At 45.0% G+C, this 17,824-nt stretch overlaps 3 protein-coding genes across 3 annotated transcripts in view; 2 read left to right on the top strand and 1 right to left on the bottom strand.

Annotated features, from left to right (window-relative positions):
- Positions 1-251: 251 nt before the first annotated feature.
- Positions 252-17,824, bottom strand: part of LOC308285714 (V-type proton ATPase subunit d 1-like) — a gene marked incomplete at both ends in the record, with an annotated part of 44,665 nt that continues 27,092 nt past the window's right edge. The window contains 4 exons of the mRNA XM_080726560.1: positions 252-413; positions 2,081-2,158; positions 4,036-4,212; positions 4,329-4,406. Of these exons, the coding sequence (XP_080582686.1) occupies positions 252-413; positions 2,081-2,158; positions 4,036-4,212; positions 4,329-4,406 (495 nt within the window). The remainder of the gene's footprint in view (positions 414-2,080; positions 2,159-4,035; positions 4,213-4,328; positions 4,407-17,824) is intronic.
- Positions 5,250-5,822, top strand: LOC308286095 (serine/arginine-rich splicing factor 7-like; the record flags this gene model as incomplete). Its single annotated transcript, XM_080727053.1, has 1 exon — positions 5,250-5,822. One exon carries the CDS (start codon positions 5,250-5,252, stop codon positions 5,820-5,822), a length of 573 nt encoding a protein of 190 aa, XP_080583179.1.
- LOC308286094 (lon protease homolog, mitochondrial-like) lies at positions 11,250-12,710 on the top strand (the record flags this gene model as incomplete). Its single annotated transcript, XM_080727052.1, has 1 exon — positions 11,250-12,710. The coding sequence occupies one exon, from the start codon at positions 11,250-11,252 to the stop codon at positions 12,708-12,710; it is 1,461 nt and encodes a 486-aa protein (XP_080583178.1).

The following is a 17,824-nucleotide window of genomic DNA, read 5'->3' as shown; positions in this document are numbered from 1 at the left end:
GTCGTCAGAGTTAAAATATGATTATTTTGGGGGTCGCGGCCTGGAAAAGCTTGAGAACCAGTGAATTACATTACAATACTATTATGATTTCAGTTTTTGTCTGCATTCATTCTATATTTCTCAGTGTCAACTCGAACAATGATTCTCAACTCTTTTCATTTCAAGGACCCCCAGCTTGATATGCATTAGGCCATGATGGACCCCCATTTGATATCATGTCTTATCCCTGGGACTGGTAGTGGGTCAGTGAACTAGAAGATGGGTATGTAGTTGTCTATCTTGGACTTCTGTCTCTGTGTGACACACTCGGCGATCCACACGATGTTACGATTCTCCTGCTCCTTCAGCTTGACGTAGGAGTAGAAAACCCCAAAGTGGAACTGCTGCAGGAACGCAAGCGTGTTCAACTTCACCTGCAAGAAAGAATATATATAATATAATGAATTAATTTATAAAGCACTATCTGAAATATACTGTAAAATGCTTTACAAAAACGAGATTTACAAAATGAACAGTAAGTAAAAAAATTAACATCCTGTAAATTAAAAAAACAAATACATTCAAATAACATCAAAAAACAAATCAAAGCAAACAGAATTGCGAGCTGGTAGATTTTTGCTATTTAAAAAGACGTAAAGCAAATTGGTATGCCAGGGTTAATGTGGTTAACTTTTTCTCTGCCATTTTAAATATAGCTGTAGTAAGCAGCTGCCAAATTGTCCTTACCTTTTAGCGTGGGCACGCGCACGCATCGTGCACAATCTGTGCGCGACTCATCTAGTAGACGTGTAGACTCGGTGACAAGCTTTCGAATACAAAAAACCCCATTGAAAAAGACATATCCGTTGCCACGCTGTATCTCTGCTTATCAGCCAGTGTTTACATGAAAAAGCATTGAAAAAAGCCAACTGTGCGCTATGGTAACACGTGGACACGTTCGCGCACAAAACGCACGATATGTGTGGGGATCATAATCCAGGCGTGTAGAGACTGGATCAAAGTTTCCAAACGCAAAAATCCGATTGAAAAACGAGCGTTCCATCGCCAAGTAGCTTCCACTTCTGTTACACAGTAAACCAATGGAGGCGGGACTATGGCCCAGGCTCAGACTGGATACGGAAAGCTGGATCCGGTCCAGACCGGAAATGACCGGATACAGTTAGGGGGGCGGGCCTAAAGAGCCAGAATCAGCGAAAATCTGCGCTAATACTTTTAATCCTTTCATAATGATTAAAGCTAATTAAACTTTACGGGCTCTACGGGCATGGCAGCGCGGTACAGCGGGAAATCTACGGTCTCTACGGGGATCGCGAGGTATGAGTTAAAAGTCTAGACCAGGGGTCTTCAACAGGGGGTCCAGGACCCCTAAGGGGTCCTCAGAGTTACTACGGGGGGCCACAAAGATCCTTGTGTGATAGGATCATTATTTTCAATTAAAAACTTTGAACCCTCACATCCCTATTCTGAGAACTTTAGCCGAAAATAGCAGATCTACAAGCTCTCAACGCCTCGCAGCACGAGGCGTTGAGAGCTTGCACCTCTGCACCAAAGACCTCTGCACCAAAGAGGTTTGGTCTAGACCAGTGGTTCTCAACATTTTCAGGCCGCGACCCCCAAAATAATCATATTTTAACTGGGGACCCCCCACCCTGACGAGCACTAAGAGTTGAGGCATTACCTTTTGTATAACACGGTTCTATGCTCTGTGAGCATGTAGATCGGCTAGTTTCACAATTTATGCTTCTAATATTTTACTATTTGGCCAATGTTTAATTTGGTATTAAAAGAGATATTAAAAAGTCCTTAAATTGTCACTTTAGAAATGCGCATATGCCCTCTATACACTTAAACTTTATGTTGGTTTGTTTACTGTTGGGTGAGAAAACAATGTTGCACATTAAGTTAATCATCTGGGGACCCCCCCAAAATAATTTGGGGACCCCCAGGTTGAGAACCACTGGTCTAGACCACAGTTAGAGGGAGTCAGGGACAGGTAAAGACACAGATACAGTGCATACAGACACTGCAGACAGACATAAGGACAGACATGCAGGCTAGAACTGATTGAGCTGGGCTTTACCTCTCGCTCAAAGAATCTGTCCTCCAGAGTCCTGGCTTTAGATCCAGGCTCTCGTTCCTCGAAGATCATTTTATAGTCCTGCAGGGAATGCTTCCGTTATCAACCCGTTCCAAAGCTGAGTCTCACTGCATCATAAGTTATCTGAATGTTATAAACTCAATTGTAGAGCAGTGGTTCAAGGACCCCCATAACTCTGAGAGGGGCCACTCTCATAGTTACAGTACAGTAGCTACCTCTCATGAACTGTTCGTTAAAGGGATAGTTCACCCAAATAATAACTTTCTTTCTATTGATTACTCACTCCATGGAGACTTGAATTCCTGGATATTTTTTTGTTTTTGTTTTTGTAGCATTCCTAGGCCAATAATTTGATGACCAGCTGTGGTTCCCTATGGAGACACAAAGGGTCTACTCAAATTATTGGCTTAGGAATATACAGTATATGGGTAATTTTGGATCTGAACTATCCCTTTAAGGGCTGGAATCATCAAGGAATTCACCATTTCACAAGATCACGATTTTTTGATTCAATAAGATCCCAATTATTCAGTCTATTGTGATTCTGTATATTCATTTAGGTTTTTCACTTGCGTCGACTCACATAGTAACATTTAAACCTGTTTGACTTGATTATCATGAAATGAAGTGGCTGCTTTTGCACTTTTTCATTGGATTTGCTCGGCAGCAGACCTTCACATCTGTTTCCGGTTCCACTCTGCTGCCGAGCTGTGGCGTCAGTTCTGAAAAAGGTAAGGTATGGCAACATGACTGGTGTCAAGACACCAGTCATGTTGCCATGCAACAGGCATGATACATTTATTTTAAGTATATTCTATTTTTCCCCCCAAAATGTATATGGTTTCTTGGGCAGGATATGGCAGCCTGGAACAGTTGTTCAAGTGTGGCTAAACTTGGCGTAAACGTGCCACAATTAACAATAATGAATTGCACCTGTGCAGCTGACCTGCGGAACCTGGGAATATACTATTCTGTCAAGATGGGCAGAATAAAAGTGTGGAGAATATAATTATAATACCTTGTTAAATTTTGCATTTGTAGTTATTTTACTGTAATTTAACAACATAACCAGCACAGATAGACAAAGAGACATTCATGGATTTATGTTTTAAAGTAAGTTGTATTCTCCCCCCTGGACCCAGGGTATGGCAGCTGCATATCCCTGCCATACCCAATTGACGCCCCTGCTGCCGAGCCCGGGGACTACAGTGTTTGCACAGAGGAGCCCACTGTCAGTGTTATCCAGCAGGGGCGTCACAAGGGAGGGAAAAGTGGTTCTGAGTTACAAGGGCCCAAGGTGGAGGGGCCTTAATTATTGTGTACTTTAGCTTTTGAAAAATAGCAGATATACAAGGTCACAGCGCGGCACCGAGTGCCTCGCTGCGAGCCTGTAGATCTACTATTTTTTTAAAGTTGTGAAAATATGTGCAAATCTTTGAATATATGTATTTTTTTAACCCATTTAAACCTAAGGCCGATTCTAAAAACGCCTCCTAAAACCTGACCTAAGGTTTCTGAAAACCTTAAAATTTGCATTCAAAAAATGTAAAATAAATGTTGTTGCTATATGTATAGCAAATACTAATGTGACACAGACGTCGCTCCCGGCCTTAGAGGTAAAACAACGTATAGGTAGCAGCAGGTCTAAATAGCGAACATTTGTAACTCAAATTTTGCTTCTGGGGGGGTCCCTGGAACTAAATACTTTCACAAATTTTCACAATTCTTCAAAAATAGCAGATCTACAAGCTTGATGTGAGCTTGTAGATCTGCTATTTTTCAATAGTTAAAGCACAAAATAATGCGTAATGATGCGTTCCCAGTCTAAATGGGTTAAACCCCCTCCCCCTATGAAGAACATTCATGGGGGGCCCGCAGTGAATCCTTGTACCCCAGGGCCCAGAATTTGGTGCGACACCCCTGTCACCCAGACCCACCGGGTAGACGTCAGCCACAGCTTTGACCTGCTCGTGGTCCTCTGCCCTGGCCAGCAGCCGCAGCCCGTCGGGGTGGAGTCTGCCGCAGGTGGGGTACAGAGCGCTCCTCTCCGCCCCGCTGAGGTCCGTCCCGAACGAGTTCACCGTGATGATGAACGCCCTCCTGTCCGCCTCGAACTGAGGCACGCGCAAAGATTCACAAAACACAAACACACACGCAAAGAAACTGTAAAATGATTGAAAACTATTGGAGGCTTTGTTTCTAAGTCCACAGAGGATATTGCTTGTCTTACCTCAAGGATAGGACACATGACCTCCGTTGTTGCACCGCCAATCTGCTGGCAGAATGAGTGGAAGGACTCCAAATAAGCCTGGCAATGAACCAAAGGACATGTTTGGATAGTTTAGATCAGTGATTCTCAAACCTTTTCAAATTTTCTGTTTTATATGCATAAGGCCAAGGACCCCCATTTGATGTACTTTTCTAACTCTGGGGCCACAACCTACGTACATTATAAAACCCTATGGGTCCATTTGGTTCCATTTGTACACTCTGAGGGCGGCTTGCACCAACACGGTTTAAGCCTTAAACTGGTTTAAATCAAGGTTTATCTTTTAAATTTAAGTGGTGCAACGCACCTCGATTTAAAATAAAACCTAGATCAACAAACCCTTGATTAACCCTAAACTAAGATTTATTTAATCCCTCTTGGTGCAAGCCGCCCTCAGAGTTACAGAGTAGACCTCCTCAAGGACTCTTCATGGGGCTCCCCGGGCGGCGGGAACCCACTTGGAGAAACAATGGTTTAGAGGTCGGTGAGTTCTTGCCCAAATATGGGGTCGTCATACGTCATAGAAATCACAGACTGGCCTGGCTTCACTTTACTACCCACAATTGTAGATGATCTGGAGATGATGGAGTCTGTCGGCAATTTATTCATGTGTTTTATTTGACATATTTAACTTCCATTTTTCGGATTGGGCTGAAGCCTTGCCTAAATATGGGGTCATACATCACAGATACGTATTTATAGGTGATGCGTACGATTAATTAATACTCATTCAAGTAACAACTTTACTAGTAACGTGTATATTTAAACTGTAGTTAGGGTCATTAATAGTTGAAGCTATTGGTTGTATGTAATCAGGGTGTCCTTTCTGTTCAGAGTTGACCCGTAAATCAACCCAGTTCGCAGAAAGGAGGGCCAGGACAGATGTCATACTACTTGTCAAGGGCCACCGACTGTAAAGTCTACATAGGCGACCTGGGAACCGGTGCCGCCAAGGACGAGCTGGAGCGAGCGTTCAACCACTACGGACCGCTGCGAACCGTCTGGGTAGCCAGGAACCCGCCCGGGTTCGCCTTTGTCGAGTACGAGCGCCACAGAGATGCGGAGGACGCCGTGAAGGCCATGGACGGGAAGTTCCTGTGCGGGAACCGCATTCGCGTGGAGATGTCCACGGGTATGTCCAGGAGGGGCCGCGCCGGTCGCCCCGGTAAGCGCCGCTACGATCCGAACGACAGGTGCTACCAGTGCGGGGACAGGGGCCACTACGCCTACGACTGCTTCCGCTTCAGCAAGAGAGGCGGCGGAGGAGGGGTCCTCGGCCCCCCTCGGAGCAGATCTCGCTCCAGGTCCCCGGCGTCCCGCTCCAGGTCCCGGTCCCGCGGGCGCCGCTACCGCTCTCGCTCCCGCAGCCGCAGTAGCAACGGCCGCCGCCAGCGCTCCGCCTCCCGCTCCAAGCACGGGAGCAGGGGCGGCACCCCGGCCTCTCTCAAGTCCTGAACCCCCGGCGGGAAGAGACGGTCTCCTGTTCAGCCAGCCCACGAGACGTTCTGCACGAGGACCCCAAGCTGAGACCAACACCAGGCGAAGATTGAATGAAGATGATTTATTTACGCCACTTAGTTCTCAACTCTGCTTCTCTTCCTCCAAGACACTTAACTCCCATCTCCCACCCAGCCTCAGAGACCAGCCATTGCCATTGTCATCTGTGTCAAGTACGTATTTTTTGATTGATTGACATTTTTTATTAAGAATGCATATTGTTTGTACATGTCAAATGTATAAAAGACAAAAAAGCTTGCTAATTTTCACTGTGGTCCTTTAACTAACAATTTATAATATAATTAAATGGTGTTGGGTGGCATCAGGGCTGGGGAGTCTTGATTATTATTTTTAGTTCCTGCAGTGCATTATGTGCTATTGAACTTGGTTGTCAAGTACTGCTTTCCATGCCCTATTATGCCCATTATAGAGATGTCAGGCATAAACATATACAGTGAAAGGACATGGGCTTGATTTGCTGAGCCTCTGGTCATTATTTCTGAGCAGTGCTCCTGTAAGGAGCTAACCGCTCCTATGTGTCTTTGTCCGTTTGTCCCGCGTCTGTCCAGGCGCCCAGGGTCACATCGGCCAAGCTTCGCGGGACGCTTAATTAACTCATAAACAGTACCCTCACTTCACACTGGTTGTGATTTTTATTTATTGAACATAGGGAAATATCTTATTTGCCCTGCTTCTGGTCAGTCTAAATGAATGATGTGCTTTTCCTTTTGGGAAAGCACATCATATATTCACTATTTGTTGTACGATGGAGTATTTAGGGCTTTAAGTGGTTAATGTCTCCTCTGTTTTTTTTACAAATCGACCCCTGAGGATGATGTAAAAAAAATGGTATGACACATTAGACAATGACGTAACAATGACAATTTGCAGTGGTCTTGAATGTAAAGGACTTGTCTGAGTTAGTTCGTACCATTCTGAACAATGAGAGGCACACACAGTTTGGTTATAGAGGTTTCGATTTTTGACATGCTGCTCCAACATATGTCTTTATGTCCATATGTCTGTCCGTACGAGCACGGCGGTGCTGTTGAGCAGCCTGCACCGCTCACTTCACACTGAGTGTGATTTTTAAAGATTTGTTTTGGGGCTTTTATGCCTTTATTGATAACTCTGGCCATAACCCTATATATAGCTCCTCCTATATCTCACAAATGCAAATAACTTGCCACCCAGTCTTGTACAGTATATATTAGACTGTTGATTACTGGTAGGTAGACCGGTATTTCTTATTTTGTAGGTATAATGAAAAATCAAGCGATTGGAAAATTGTTGTTTTTCTGAGCACGAAAATGATTTACATTTTGCAAAAAGCATACTTAGGATACATGGATAATCTCAACCTTTTTAATTTCATGCGCTGGGTGTTTGTGCCTGTTAAACTGTGCATTATTTGGGATAGTCGGGTGTATTTTGGACATACTGTATAGACCAATCAGAGTGTCTTCTCCCATTTAAGAGTATTTTATTTCATTAACAATATTAACTATGGTGGTATGGTCTATACTATGTATATACAATATCCTATCTATGGACTCTATTGGAATGCTGCAGCCTCAAAACGAATTAAGGACTCAGTTTAGCACTCAGCTATCAGATTTATTACTGCACATTATGGTATGGATGGCTGGCTCTCTCTTGCAGGGAGACACAACAAATATTGGTTATTTTATTTTAAAAATATTTCCCTCATTGGGAAATATCCTTTGTATCTGTCTGAGATATAATATTGTCTTGGAGAAATGAGAGCTGCACACGATATAATGTCTTACTTTTACTTAATCCATAGGGAGCACGTTGATTTAGTATGTTTGAGCGGTGCTAACTTCTCCTACATGTGGCTTAGTCTGTATGTACGTCAGGGCTCCAGGGTGCGACCTATTAGCTCGCATATGCGATCTAATTTCATAAAGTGCGAGTTAAAATTTAACCAGGTCGCGCCAGTGCGAGTTGAGTGCGTTGAGCAGCAGTGAGAAGAGGAGCGCTTTTTTTTCTCTTCTTGGCTCCGTCCGTTTTGTCAGTGCAGTAGTGGTGAAGGTGGATGGGGAATATGGTAGTTTTATTTTTGAACAAATCAAGCGCTCGCTTTCTCTTGCCTGTGACGTCAACATCATGCTCGACTCTGTCCAGTCTGCACTGCAGCCGTGCAGCGCTGAGGGTAGCGCTCAGCAGCCAGTCAGCAGTGCTGACTGATATAGGGAATGAATGCCCCGCCCTTTAATGCAAACCCCATTATACCTGTTTTCATAGGACCCGTTTTGACCATCTGTCTGCCTGTGTCCATTTATGCCCATATATGGAGATATCTGTATCTGTCTGTCTGTCTGTCGGCGTCCATTTTATGTCCATATATGGAGATCACTGCAGTTATAGTTCCGGGTCCATTTTATGCCCATATATGGAGATATCTGTCTATCTGCGTCCATTTTATGCCCATATATGGAGTATCTGTCTGTGCCTCCAACTGTGTTGCAGACACAGTGCCGGTTCCCCCTTTAATGCAAACCTCATTATACCTGTTGTCATAGGACCCGTTTTGAACATCTGTTTGCCTGTGTCCATTTATGCCCATATATGGAGATATCTGTATCTGTCTGTCTGCGTCCATTTTATGCCCATATATGGAGATCTTTGACCATCTGTTTGCCTCTGTCCATTTATGTCCATATATGGAGATATCTGTATCTGTCTGTCTGCAATCCATTTTATGCCCATATATGGGGGCATTCATTTTATGCCCATATATGGAGAACGCGCGAGCCCGTGGGACGAACACCCATATATGGAGATCTTTGACCATCTGTTTGCCTCTGTCCATTTATGTCCATATATGGAGATATCTGTATCTGTCTGTCTGCAATCCATTTTATGCCCATATATGGGGGCATTCATTTTATGCCCATATATGCCCATATATGGAGAACGCGCGTGCCCGTGGGACGAACGCCCATATATGGAGAACGCGCGTGCCCGTGGGACGAACGGTTCTCGAGATACGCGGATTACATATACATACACACTCACAGAGATTTTTTGTTGACTCATGTGGCGTACGTGATGTCAGAGCCTTTTATGAAGTGATGTCACAATGAGTCAGAGCTTTCGCCGATTTCCTCCGGAACAGCCTGATGTCAACAATCAACCCCGCATAAGGAGATTCCGAACGTTTCGCGCCGGTTCGGGAAAACCGCGCGTCGGGTCGGGTCGAGACCCGGCACTGCACTCCGCGCCGCGGCGGGGAACGCGCATGCCGAATCTGAAGCCGGTGGGACGAACGGTTCTCGAGATACGCGGATTACATACACGCAGACAGACAGACACGCAGAGACTTCTCGCATTTATAGATAGACTAGAAGCTCGGCCGCCCTTCGGGCGGCCAAGCGTCTAGTCGGCGCCCTGGCCAACTCGGGAACAATGTAAATAGGGGATGAATGCCCCGCCCTTTAATGCAAACCCCATTATACCCGTTGTCATAGGATCTGTTTTGACCATCTGTTTGCGTGTGTCCATTTATGCCCATGGCTTGTGAGATGCGTCGGTTATCTCCATATATAGAGATTCAACACGTGCAAAGTACAGGAGTGATGTCAGAATGAGTCTGCAGAAGTGATGTCAGAATGCCCATATGCCCATATATGGAGATCTCTGTATCTGTGTCCCCTTTATGCCCATATACGGAGATTGCGTCCATTTTATGTCACAATGAGTCAGCGCTTGCGCCGATACATCCATTTATGCCCATATATGGAGATGTGCGGCCGAGCATCTAGTCGGCGCCCTAGCCAACTCGGGAACAATGTAAATATGCCCATATATGGAGATCTCTGTAGGACCCGTTATGCCCATATATGGAGATGCGCGGCCGAGCGTCTAGTCGGCGCCCTAGCCAACTCGGGAACAATGTAAATATGCCCATATATGGAGATCTCTGTAGGACCCGTTTTGACCATCTGTTTGCCTGTTTGTCTTTGAGTCAGCAGAAGTGATGTCAGAATGCCCATATGCCCATATATGGAGATCACTGTATCTGTGTCCCCTTTATGCCCATATACGGAGATTGCGTCCATTGTATGTCACAATGAGTCAGCGCTTGCGCCGATACGTCCATTTATGCCCATATATGGAGATGGGCGGCCGAGCGTCTAGTCGGCGCCCTGGCCAACTCGGGAACAATGTAAATATGCCCGTGTTGTCATAGGAGTGTGGGGTCATGTGGTGTACGTGATGTCAGAGCCTTTTATGAAGTGATGTCACAATGACATGATTTCCTCCGGAACAGCCTGATGTCAACAATCAGCTCCGCATAAGGAGATTCCGAACGTTTTGCGCCGTTTCGGAAAAAAAGTGCGTCGGGTCGGGTTGAGGCCCGGCACTGCACTCCGCGCCACGGCGGAGAACGTGCGTGCCGAATCTGAAGCCGGTGGGACGAACGGTTCTCGAGATACGCGGGTTACATACACGCAGAGATACATACACGCAGAGATTTGGAGATGCGCGGCCGAGCGTCTAGTCGGCGCCCTAGCCAACTCGGGAACAATGTAAATATGCCCATATATGGAGATCTCTGTAGGACCCGTTTTGACCATCTGTTTGCCTGTTTGTCTTTGAGTCAGCAGAAGTGATGTCAGAATGCCCATATGCCCATATATGGAGATCACTGTATCTGTGTCCCCTTTATGCCCATATACGGAGATTGCGTCCATTGTATGTCACAATGAGTCAGCGCTTGCGCCGATACGTCCATTTATGCCCATATATGGAGATGGGCGGCCGAGCGTCTAGTCGGCGCCCTGGCCAACTCGGGAACAATGTAAATATGCCCGTGTTGTCATAGGAGTGTGGGGTCATGTGGTGTACGTGATGTCAGAGCCTTTTATGAAGTGATGTCACAATGACATGATTTCCTCCGGAACAGCCTGATGTCAACAATCAGCTCCGCATAAGGAGATTCCGAACGTTTTGCGCCGTTTCGGAAAAAACGCGCGTCGGGTCGGGTCGAGGCCGGGCACTGCACTCCGCGCCGCGGCGGAGAACGTGCGTGCCGAATCTGAAGCCGGTGGGACGAACGGTTCTCGAGATACGCGGATTACATACACGCAGACAGACAGACAGACACGCAGAGACTTCTCGCATTTATAGATAGATGATGTCAGCTATGCCCAAGTATGGAGTTACATGGGTACTGTCACTGTTACGTCAGAGTGCATTCTATGTTACTGTATAAGCCTTGACTGCTTATTACTTCATGTTACTTTTCAACAGAAGGAAGAATACTGTAGGTGAAGTTTAGTGTATACAACTGAGTTCACTGATTTAAAGTGTAGGTAAAGGTTTCCTGAACTGTGAGATCCTCTAGACTAGAGCAACATGGCATTAGCCACCTGCATGAGGATGATTGCTTCCCGACAGATGTATAACCTGAATATACAAAAAGCAGGCTGGAGGCTCACGGGGAGACCTCGCCGCTGCTCCCGGGTGGCAACAGGTGTTTCCGGCGGGGAAACAGGGCTCCTCACCCCGGTTAGTCACTTCCAGTTCAACATAGACAGGGCAAGGGCACACAGCAACCACACCAGTGGAGCCGGGTTCTCGGGTGAGGATGGAGGGGAGAGTGCGGGTTCTGGAGCCGTGGAGTCTGGGGAAGGTGGCAGAGGAGCACAAGTGAGTGCTCTCGCAGCCATGCCGGTGCCGGAGGAGGTCAAACAGACGCACACACAGGACCTGTTACAAAAGGTACTCGAGATCATTAAGCTGGTTTTGGAGAAGGAGAACAAGGACGCCATTGAGGATAGGTTTAGACAGAGGCTAAAAGACAGAACTGTCCCCCAACACATCATGGATGTTATCAATGAGGAATTGAACGAACTGGGACTGTTAGACAACCACTCTTCGGAGTTCAGTATAACCCGTAACTATCTGGACTGGCTGACCAATATGCCCTGGGGCACAAACAGTGAGGAAAACTTAGCACTGCAACGAGTCAAAGCTGTTCTGGAAGAAGATCTTTATGGGATGGAAGACGTCAAGCAACGCATCTTGGAATTCATAGCAGTCTGTCAGCTGAGTGGTTCCACCCAGGGGAGGATCTTGTGTTTCCACGGCCCTCCGGGAGTAGGGAAGACCTCGATAGCCCGCTCCATCGCCAGAGCCCTCAACAGAGAGTACTTCAGGTTCAGGGTGGGAGGCATGACTGATATCAAAGGCCATAGTAGAACCTATGTAGGAGCAATGCCTGGGAAAATGATCCAGTGCTTGAAGAAAACCAAGACAGAGAATCCTCTCGTGCTCATAGATGAGGTGGACAAAATCGGTCGTGGTTACCATGGCGACCCATCCTCAGCACTGTTAGAGCTTTTGGACCCCGAGCAGAATGCCAATTTCCTGGATCATTACCTAGACGTACCCGTCGACCTATCAAAGGTTTTGTTCATCTGTACAGCCAATTTGGTTAAAAATATTCCAGAGCCTCTCAGGGACAGGATGGAGATGATTAATGTGTCGGGATACGTGGCACAGGAGAAACTTGCCATCGCAGAGCGTTACCTGGTCCCTCAGCTGCGTACACTGTGCGGCCTCACTGAGGAGATGGCCTCCATCTCCTCGGACGCCCTCAGTCTGCTCATCAGACAGAACTGGAAAGAGTCTGGAGTCAGGAATCTACAGAAACAGATCGAGACGGTGTTCCGCAAAGTGGCGTTCGGTATCGTCAGCGGAGGCGATAGCAAGGTAACCGTCACACCCGATAACCTGCAGAACTATGTTGGCGTGTGTACCCGTACCAGTGTACCAGTGTACCCGTATATGGGCGACCGCATATACGTCAACTAGAGTTCTCAAATTCGGCCCGAACCCGACCCTACCCGACCCGACCCGACGTTATCGGGCCGAGCCGGGCCCAAAAATTATAATAATTAGTCGGGCCGGGCCGGGCTCCGGGCTCCGTCACTCAAGCAACAGAGAACAGGCGCATATCGCTGTCTGCCTGTCTTCAGCGCAGCACTGAAACCTGCCTAAGTTCCTAACCAATGGACCAAGGATAATCGGTGACGCATACGGAAGTATAGTCTATCAGTCTCATAGAGCAGTCTGGTTGTTGTGATGACGTCACAATCGAAACCTTTGGATATACGGAAGTCTGTCACAGGCAGCGAGTCAGCGTTAGCTCTGTGTGATCGAGCGGCTACGATGAAAGTTTGGAGCTGCATGTTAAATTAAAAAGCAGCAGGCAGTTTTACAAGTTTGTAATAAGTTATAAATCCAAGAAAAGTACATTCAAAGCAGAACCAACCTGGATATTATTGACAAGGACTTAAGAGGATTGTATTAACAACAACATCAACATGACCAACCTAAAAGCACCATACGTTGACATCCTCTTACCTTAGAGACGATCATCTCGGCTGGTAAGATATTATTAATTCCATTATGCTTTCTGGTTAATCAAGTGTCCTTTGCTGCTGCTGTGTGCATTTATATTAAAGGGTTTACAGCCGCAGCGCGCCGCTTATTACGTGCCTAAGTTGTATATGTTTAAGCATGGTGATCAGGTGGTGTCGCGCACTAAACAACAGATCTGCAAGCCCAGAATGCAAGCCAGATGAACACGTTTTGGGTTTATAGATCTGCCGAGCCTGCGTTTGATGCGTGACCGTTGAAAGGACGAAACATAAATCACGCAGGCAGCGACAACGGCAGGGAGAGGGAGGATGAGAGCTGTATAATTGAGATTGACTGTTGACAACAACAGGGATTTAACGTTAGCACATTTTGTGCAGAACCTTGCATGTTTCATGAACAATTTAACATGTGAAGTTGCCATTTCGCCAACTATTATATGTCCGTTCTCTCACTGTTGTAATTTGAGGCACTGGCGCTGCCAGCTGCCTACTGGCGACGTTTTTTCTCTCTCTCTCTCTCTCTCTCTCTCTCTCTCTCTCGGGCTTTCGGGTTTTCGGGCCGAAAATGATGATAATTGTTAGGGTCGGGCCGGGCTTCGGGTCGGCCCACTCGGGCCCAGTTAGGGCCGGGCCTTAATTTTCAGGCCCGTTGAGAACTCTAACGTCAACTCCACCAGGCGTGGTCATGGGACTGGCATGGACCCCCATGGGCAGCAACCTTCTGTTCGTTTCCCTGGACGTGACTGGTCAGCTTGGTGACGTGATGAAGGAAAGTGCAAAGGTTGCGTCGACCTTTACTACTTAAAACTGGCGGATTACATTAGAGAGGGACTGGTGGAGTTTAAGAATGAATGAATAAAAACAAACTAAACTAACCAAGATTACTGGAGCAACATTTGTCATTATTATTCTGCCAGTAGTAATTAAGTACTTGATTAGAAGGTATAGTAACTTAAGGTATTATGCCATGTACTGATTTTCCATTTCAAAACTTCACTCGTCCTGTAAGACAGCAGATTTTCAGGGGATTGGCAGAACATTGAGCTTGTATATCAGCTATTTTTGCTATTTTTATGACCTTCTCTGACTTAACACATTGGCCGCCATTTTAACATTGACTGTATGGCTCTCCTGCCATTTTGTTTAATAAAAAAAATTATATATTTTTTTTTATATTGACATTTTTCCTAAATTCTGTATTTTTTCGACAATGTCATACAGTACCTGAAATGAAACAGGACAACCTCTAGTCTCACCAAAAAATTAAATAAATAAATAAAAAGCTTTTTTTTCTATAGTTGCAGCCATCTCAAAATAGCCATTTTTGACCAAAATCCAGCTATAATTGAAAAAACTGGAGATATTGACCTTTTTGTGATCGATCGCTTTTCAAGTGGATAATTCACTTGATATTTGTCTTTATGGCTTCAGGCATTATCAGATAAGTGTACTAATGTAATTATGTAATAGGGTTTCTAATTTTCTGTATGCAGAGAAACATATTTTTATTGGCTATGTCTGACCATACACTCAGCAATTTCACCACATACTATATTGCAGTATTTATGTGAGTATTTATGTGAGCCCCCACTTGGGGGCGCTTTCTCTCTGTCTCTATGTGTCTGCCTGGTCTCGGATGGTTTTTGATCTGTACAGGTGCACACACACAAATAGACATCAAAGGGGGCATGAGTCTTTTTTCTAACATGTCCTAGAATGTGAAAATAGCAGATCTACAAGCTCTACAAGCTCAACACATCGCTCTGTGACACATTGAGAGCTTGTAGATCTGCTATTTTCACATTCTAGGACATGTTAGAAAAATGTCTCCCCCTGCCCCTAAAAAAATCCTCTGCACTGCCCTGCTAAACAACTCTGCTCAGTCTGCTGCGTCTTTCTTTGCTAACGAGGCTTATCGACACTAGTTGATCACTTGCTTTTTGGGGGGAGCGGTTGGTCCACGGACCACCTAGTTCCCTGAGAAGTGTTGGCTGGAGTACAGGGTAGTGAGAGGACGGACCCCCTTCCAGGGACCACTTCACTTGTCTCTGACACAACTGGATCATGTCGTGTGAACTTTATGTAATCGGGCGGTTGTGTAAGAGTTGATTATGTGTTCCCACTGCTCTGCGGAGCGAAGCGTTGGGCCCGCGGACCCCCTATTGGTTCCGTTAGAAAGGCGACCAGGGACCCCCCCTTTGCTAAGGACCGCCTGGCGCCCATTGCCTGCTTGGACTAACATTACAAAACGATATATTATAGCCTGGATATATGGATTAAACCATGGATTCTAATCAACCATCATCATTCTCAGGTATGTTTTAGAAGCATTTATATGGCGAATTGGCGATATTTTTTTTGTGTCTTGAGAGAGAGAGAGAGAGAGAGAGAGAGAGGCAGATCTCTGATAGCACTTCTTTATGGGACTGTGTGCTGATCAGGACAGGGGGACCAACAGACAGTGGTCCGTGGACCAGCCAGCTAAGAGATGTGCACACACACACACACACACACACACACACACACACACACACACACACACACACACACACACACACACACACACACACACACAGCTGTTCTAACACTTTTTTTCTTCTCTTTTTTTTTCGGCTGCCAGCCTTGTGTGCTCAAATGCGTCACTTTGCCAGTTCACTGTGCGTTATGGGGAGATTTATACATTTGTATTGCAATGTATACATTATTACAGTCTTTTTTTCAAACACACTTACTTTGATGTGTGATATTTTTGGTTCCCTTTAAGACAGAAGGCTCAAACTTTTTCACTGGCTGGGGAAGAGTGTAATTAAACATTACATTATATAAAAGCTAATTCTCGGGACTATCGGGCCTGGCGGGGAACGACATTGGGATTTTCTCGGGACTATCGGGGGAGACGGGGAATGAGTTAAAAGTTTAAATCTACCTATGAAGATGGATTCTGCTTTCAATGGGAATGGAGTGGTTTCTTGCCATTTGCGAGTTTCTACAAAAATACGCTCCATTCTCCATAAAATTAGAAAGGCAAAACGTAAAGAAACCTGTGGAAAAAATGCATTTGCATGTCATTTTCAGGAAAAGAGCAGGAAATACTGAAGAGTTGAAACAGGACATCTGTAGTAATTACGTACTTGATTAGACCCCATGTAAAAATGGAACCAAATGCACCAGTTTGGGTCATTTCTTCATGTAAGGTACAGTATTGAAAAGTAGTAAAGCCAGTAGTGAAAAGGCACAACGTGCATTTATGAATTAACAACTAGAAAGACAACACTTCTAGCTTAACTTTTATTAAGGCTAAATGTGAATTAATAGCATCATTTTTATCGTTTCCTCTTTTTAATATGAGATAAGGAACTCTAGTACCAACTTTATAACTAGAAAATATTGTTCCTTCGAAACAATTGTGGGCTCGCTTCAAGCCAGAAAACAATGGCTATAAAAGTACAAAATGTCAAGATCGCAGGCAGTGCTCTCTTTGACGTTACTGACGTCAAAGATTGGTCCATATTGTTCCAAAAATGTGTTGTACAAAAGTTGACCCGCTGGTGGCGCTATAACAGGCCAATGCGAGAAGGGTGGTATTTGTTCCTTGACCTATTGGGAATGTGCTTGCAAGATTTCATGCACATTGCAGGCTGTGTTCATGATTTGAGGTGTTTTTGGCTTTGGCCACTTTATCGCTGCTTCCAGCTATATTTATTATTATTTTTTTGTTGTGTGTGCGCACTTCATAGGCATATTAGATAAAGGTCCTTAGATTGTGTGTAGCAAAATTGCAAAAAAAATCCTAACGGGTTTAAGCGTTTCACAAACTGCTCAAAATGATATAGCGCCCCCATTTGGCCAATTGGGGTAAGATTGGTTTTAGTGATATTTGGACTAACACTCTACATCTTTGCCAAATGCCATGAACATGTTACTTTGCATGTATGATTTAGAGGCAGAAGAATAATTTGCATAAAACTGCAATATTCATTGAATTTATTTAAAAAAGCATGTTTCAATTTTAAAGAAATCCGATCTGACAGATCTTTAGATATCGGTCCAAAGTTCACGTAAAAAAAAGTTTTGTGCACGTGGAGCAAAAATTCCAGAATAAAAGCGGGTTTACGCGTTTTACAAACTGCTCAAAATGGCGGAAAATAGAAGGGCGGAGCTTACTTAACAACGACACAGATGTCTTTCGCTTGAGTCAAAGCACGCGTGTAACAAGTTGCATGTCTTCAAACGAAACGAGTCATGACTTATGCCCGTTTGAAGTTTGAATTTTCAAACGCTTCGTATAGCGCCCCCCTTTGGCCGATTGGAATAAAATTGGTTTCAGTGATACTTTGACTAACCCTCCACATCTTTGCCAAATGCCATGAACGTGTAACTTTGCATGTATGATTTAGAGGCCGAAGAATAATTTGCATAAAACCGCAATATTGATTGAATTATTAAAAAATTATATTTCACTTTAAAAAAAATCTGGTTGATCAATCTGACCGTATTGGTCCAAAGTTCATGTGAAAAAAGTTTTGTGCACTTGACAAGAAAATC

Source organism: Nannobrachium achirus (assembly GCF_963921795.1).
Source record: "Nannobrachium achirus genome assembly, chromosome: 5".
In the NCBI taxonomy this organism is placed as follows: domain Eukaryota; kingdom Metazoa; phylum Chordata; class Actinopteri; order Myctophiformes; family Myctophidae; genus Nannobrachium; species Nannobrachium achirus.
This window is presented reverse-complemented; position numbering and strand designations above follow the sequence as displayed.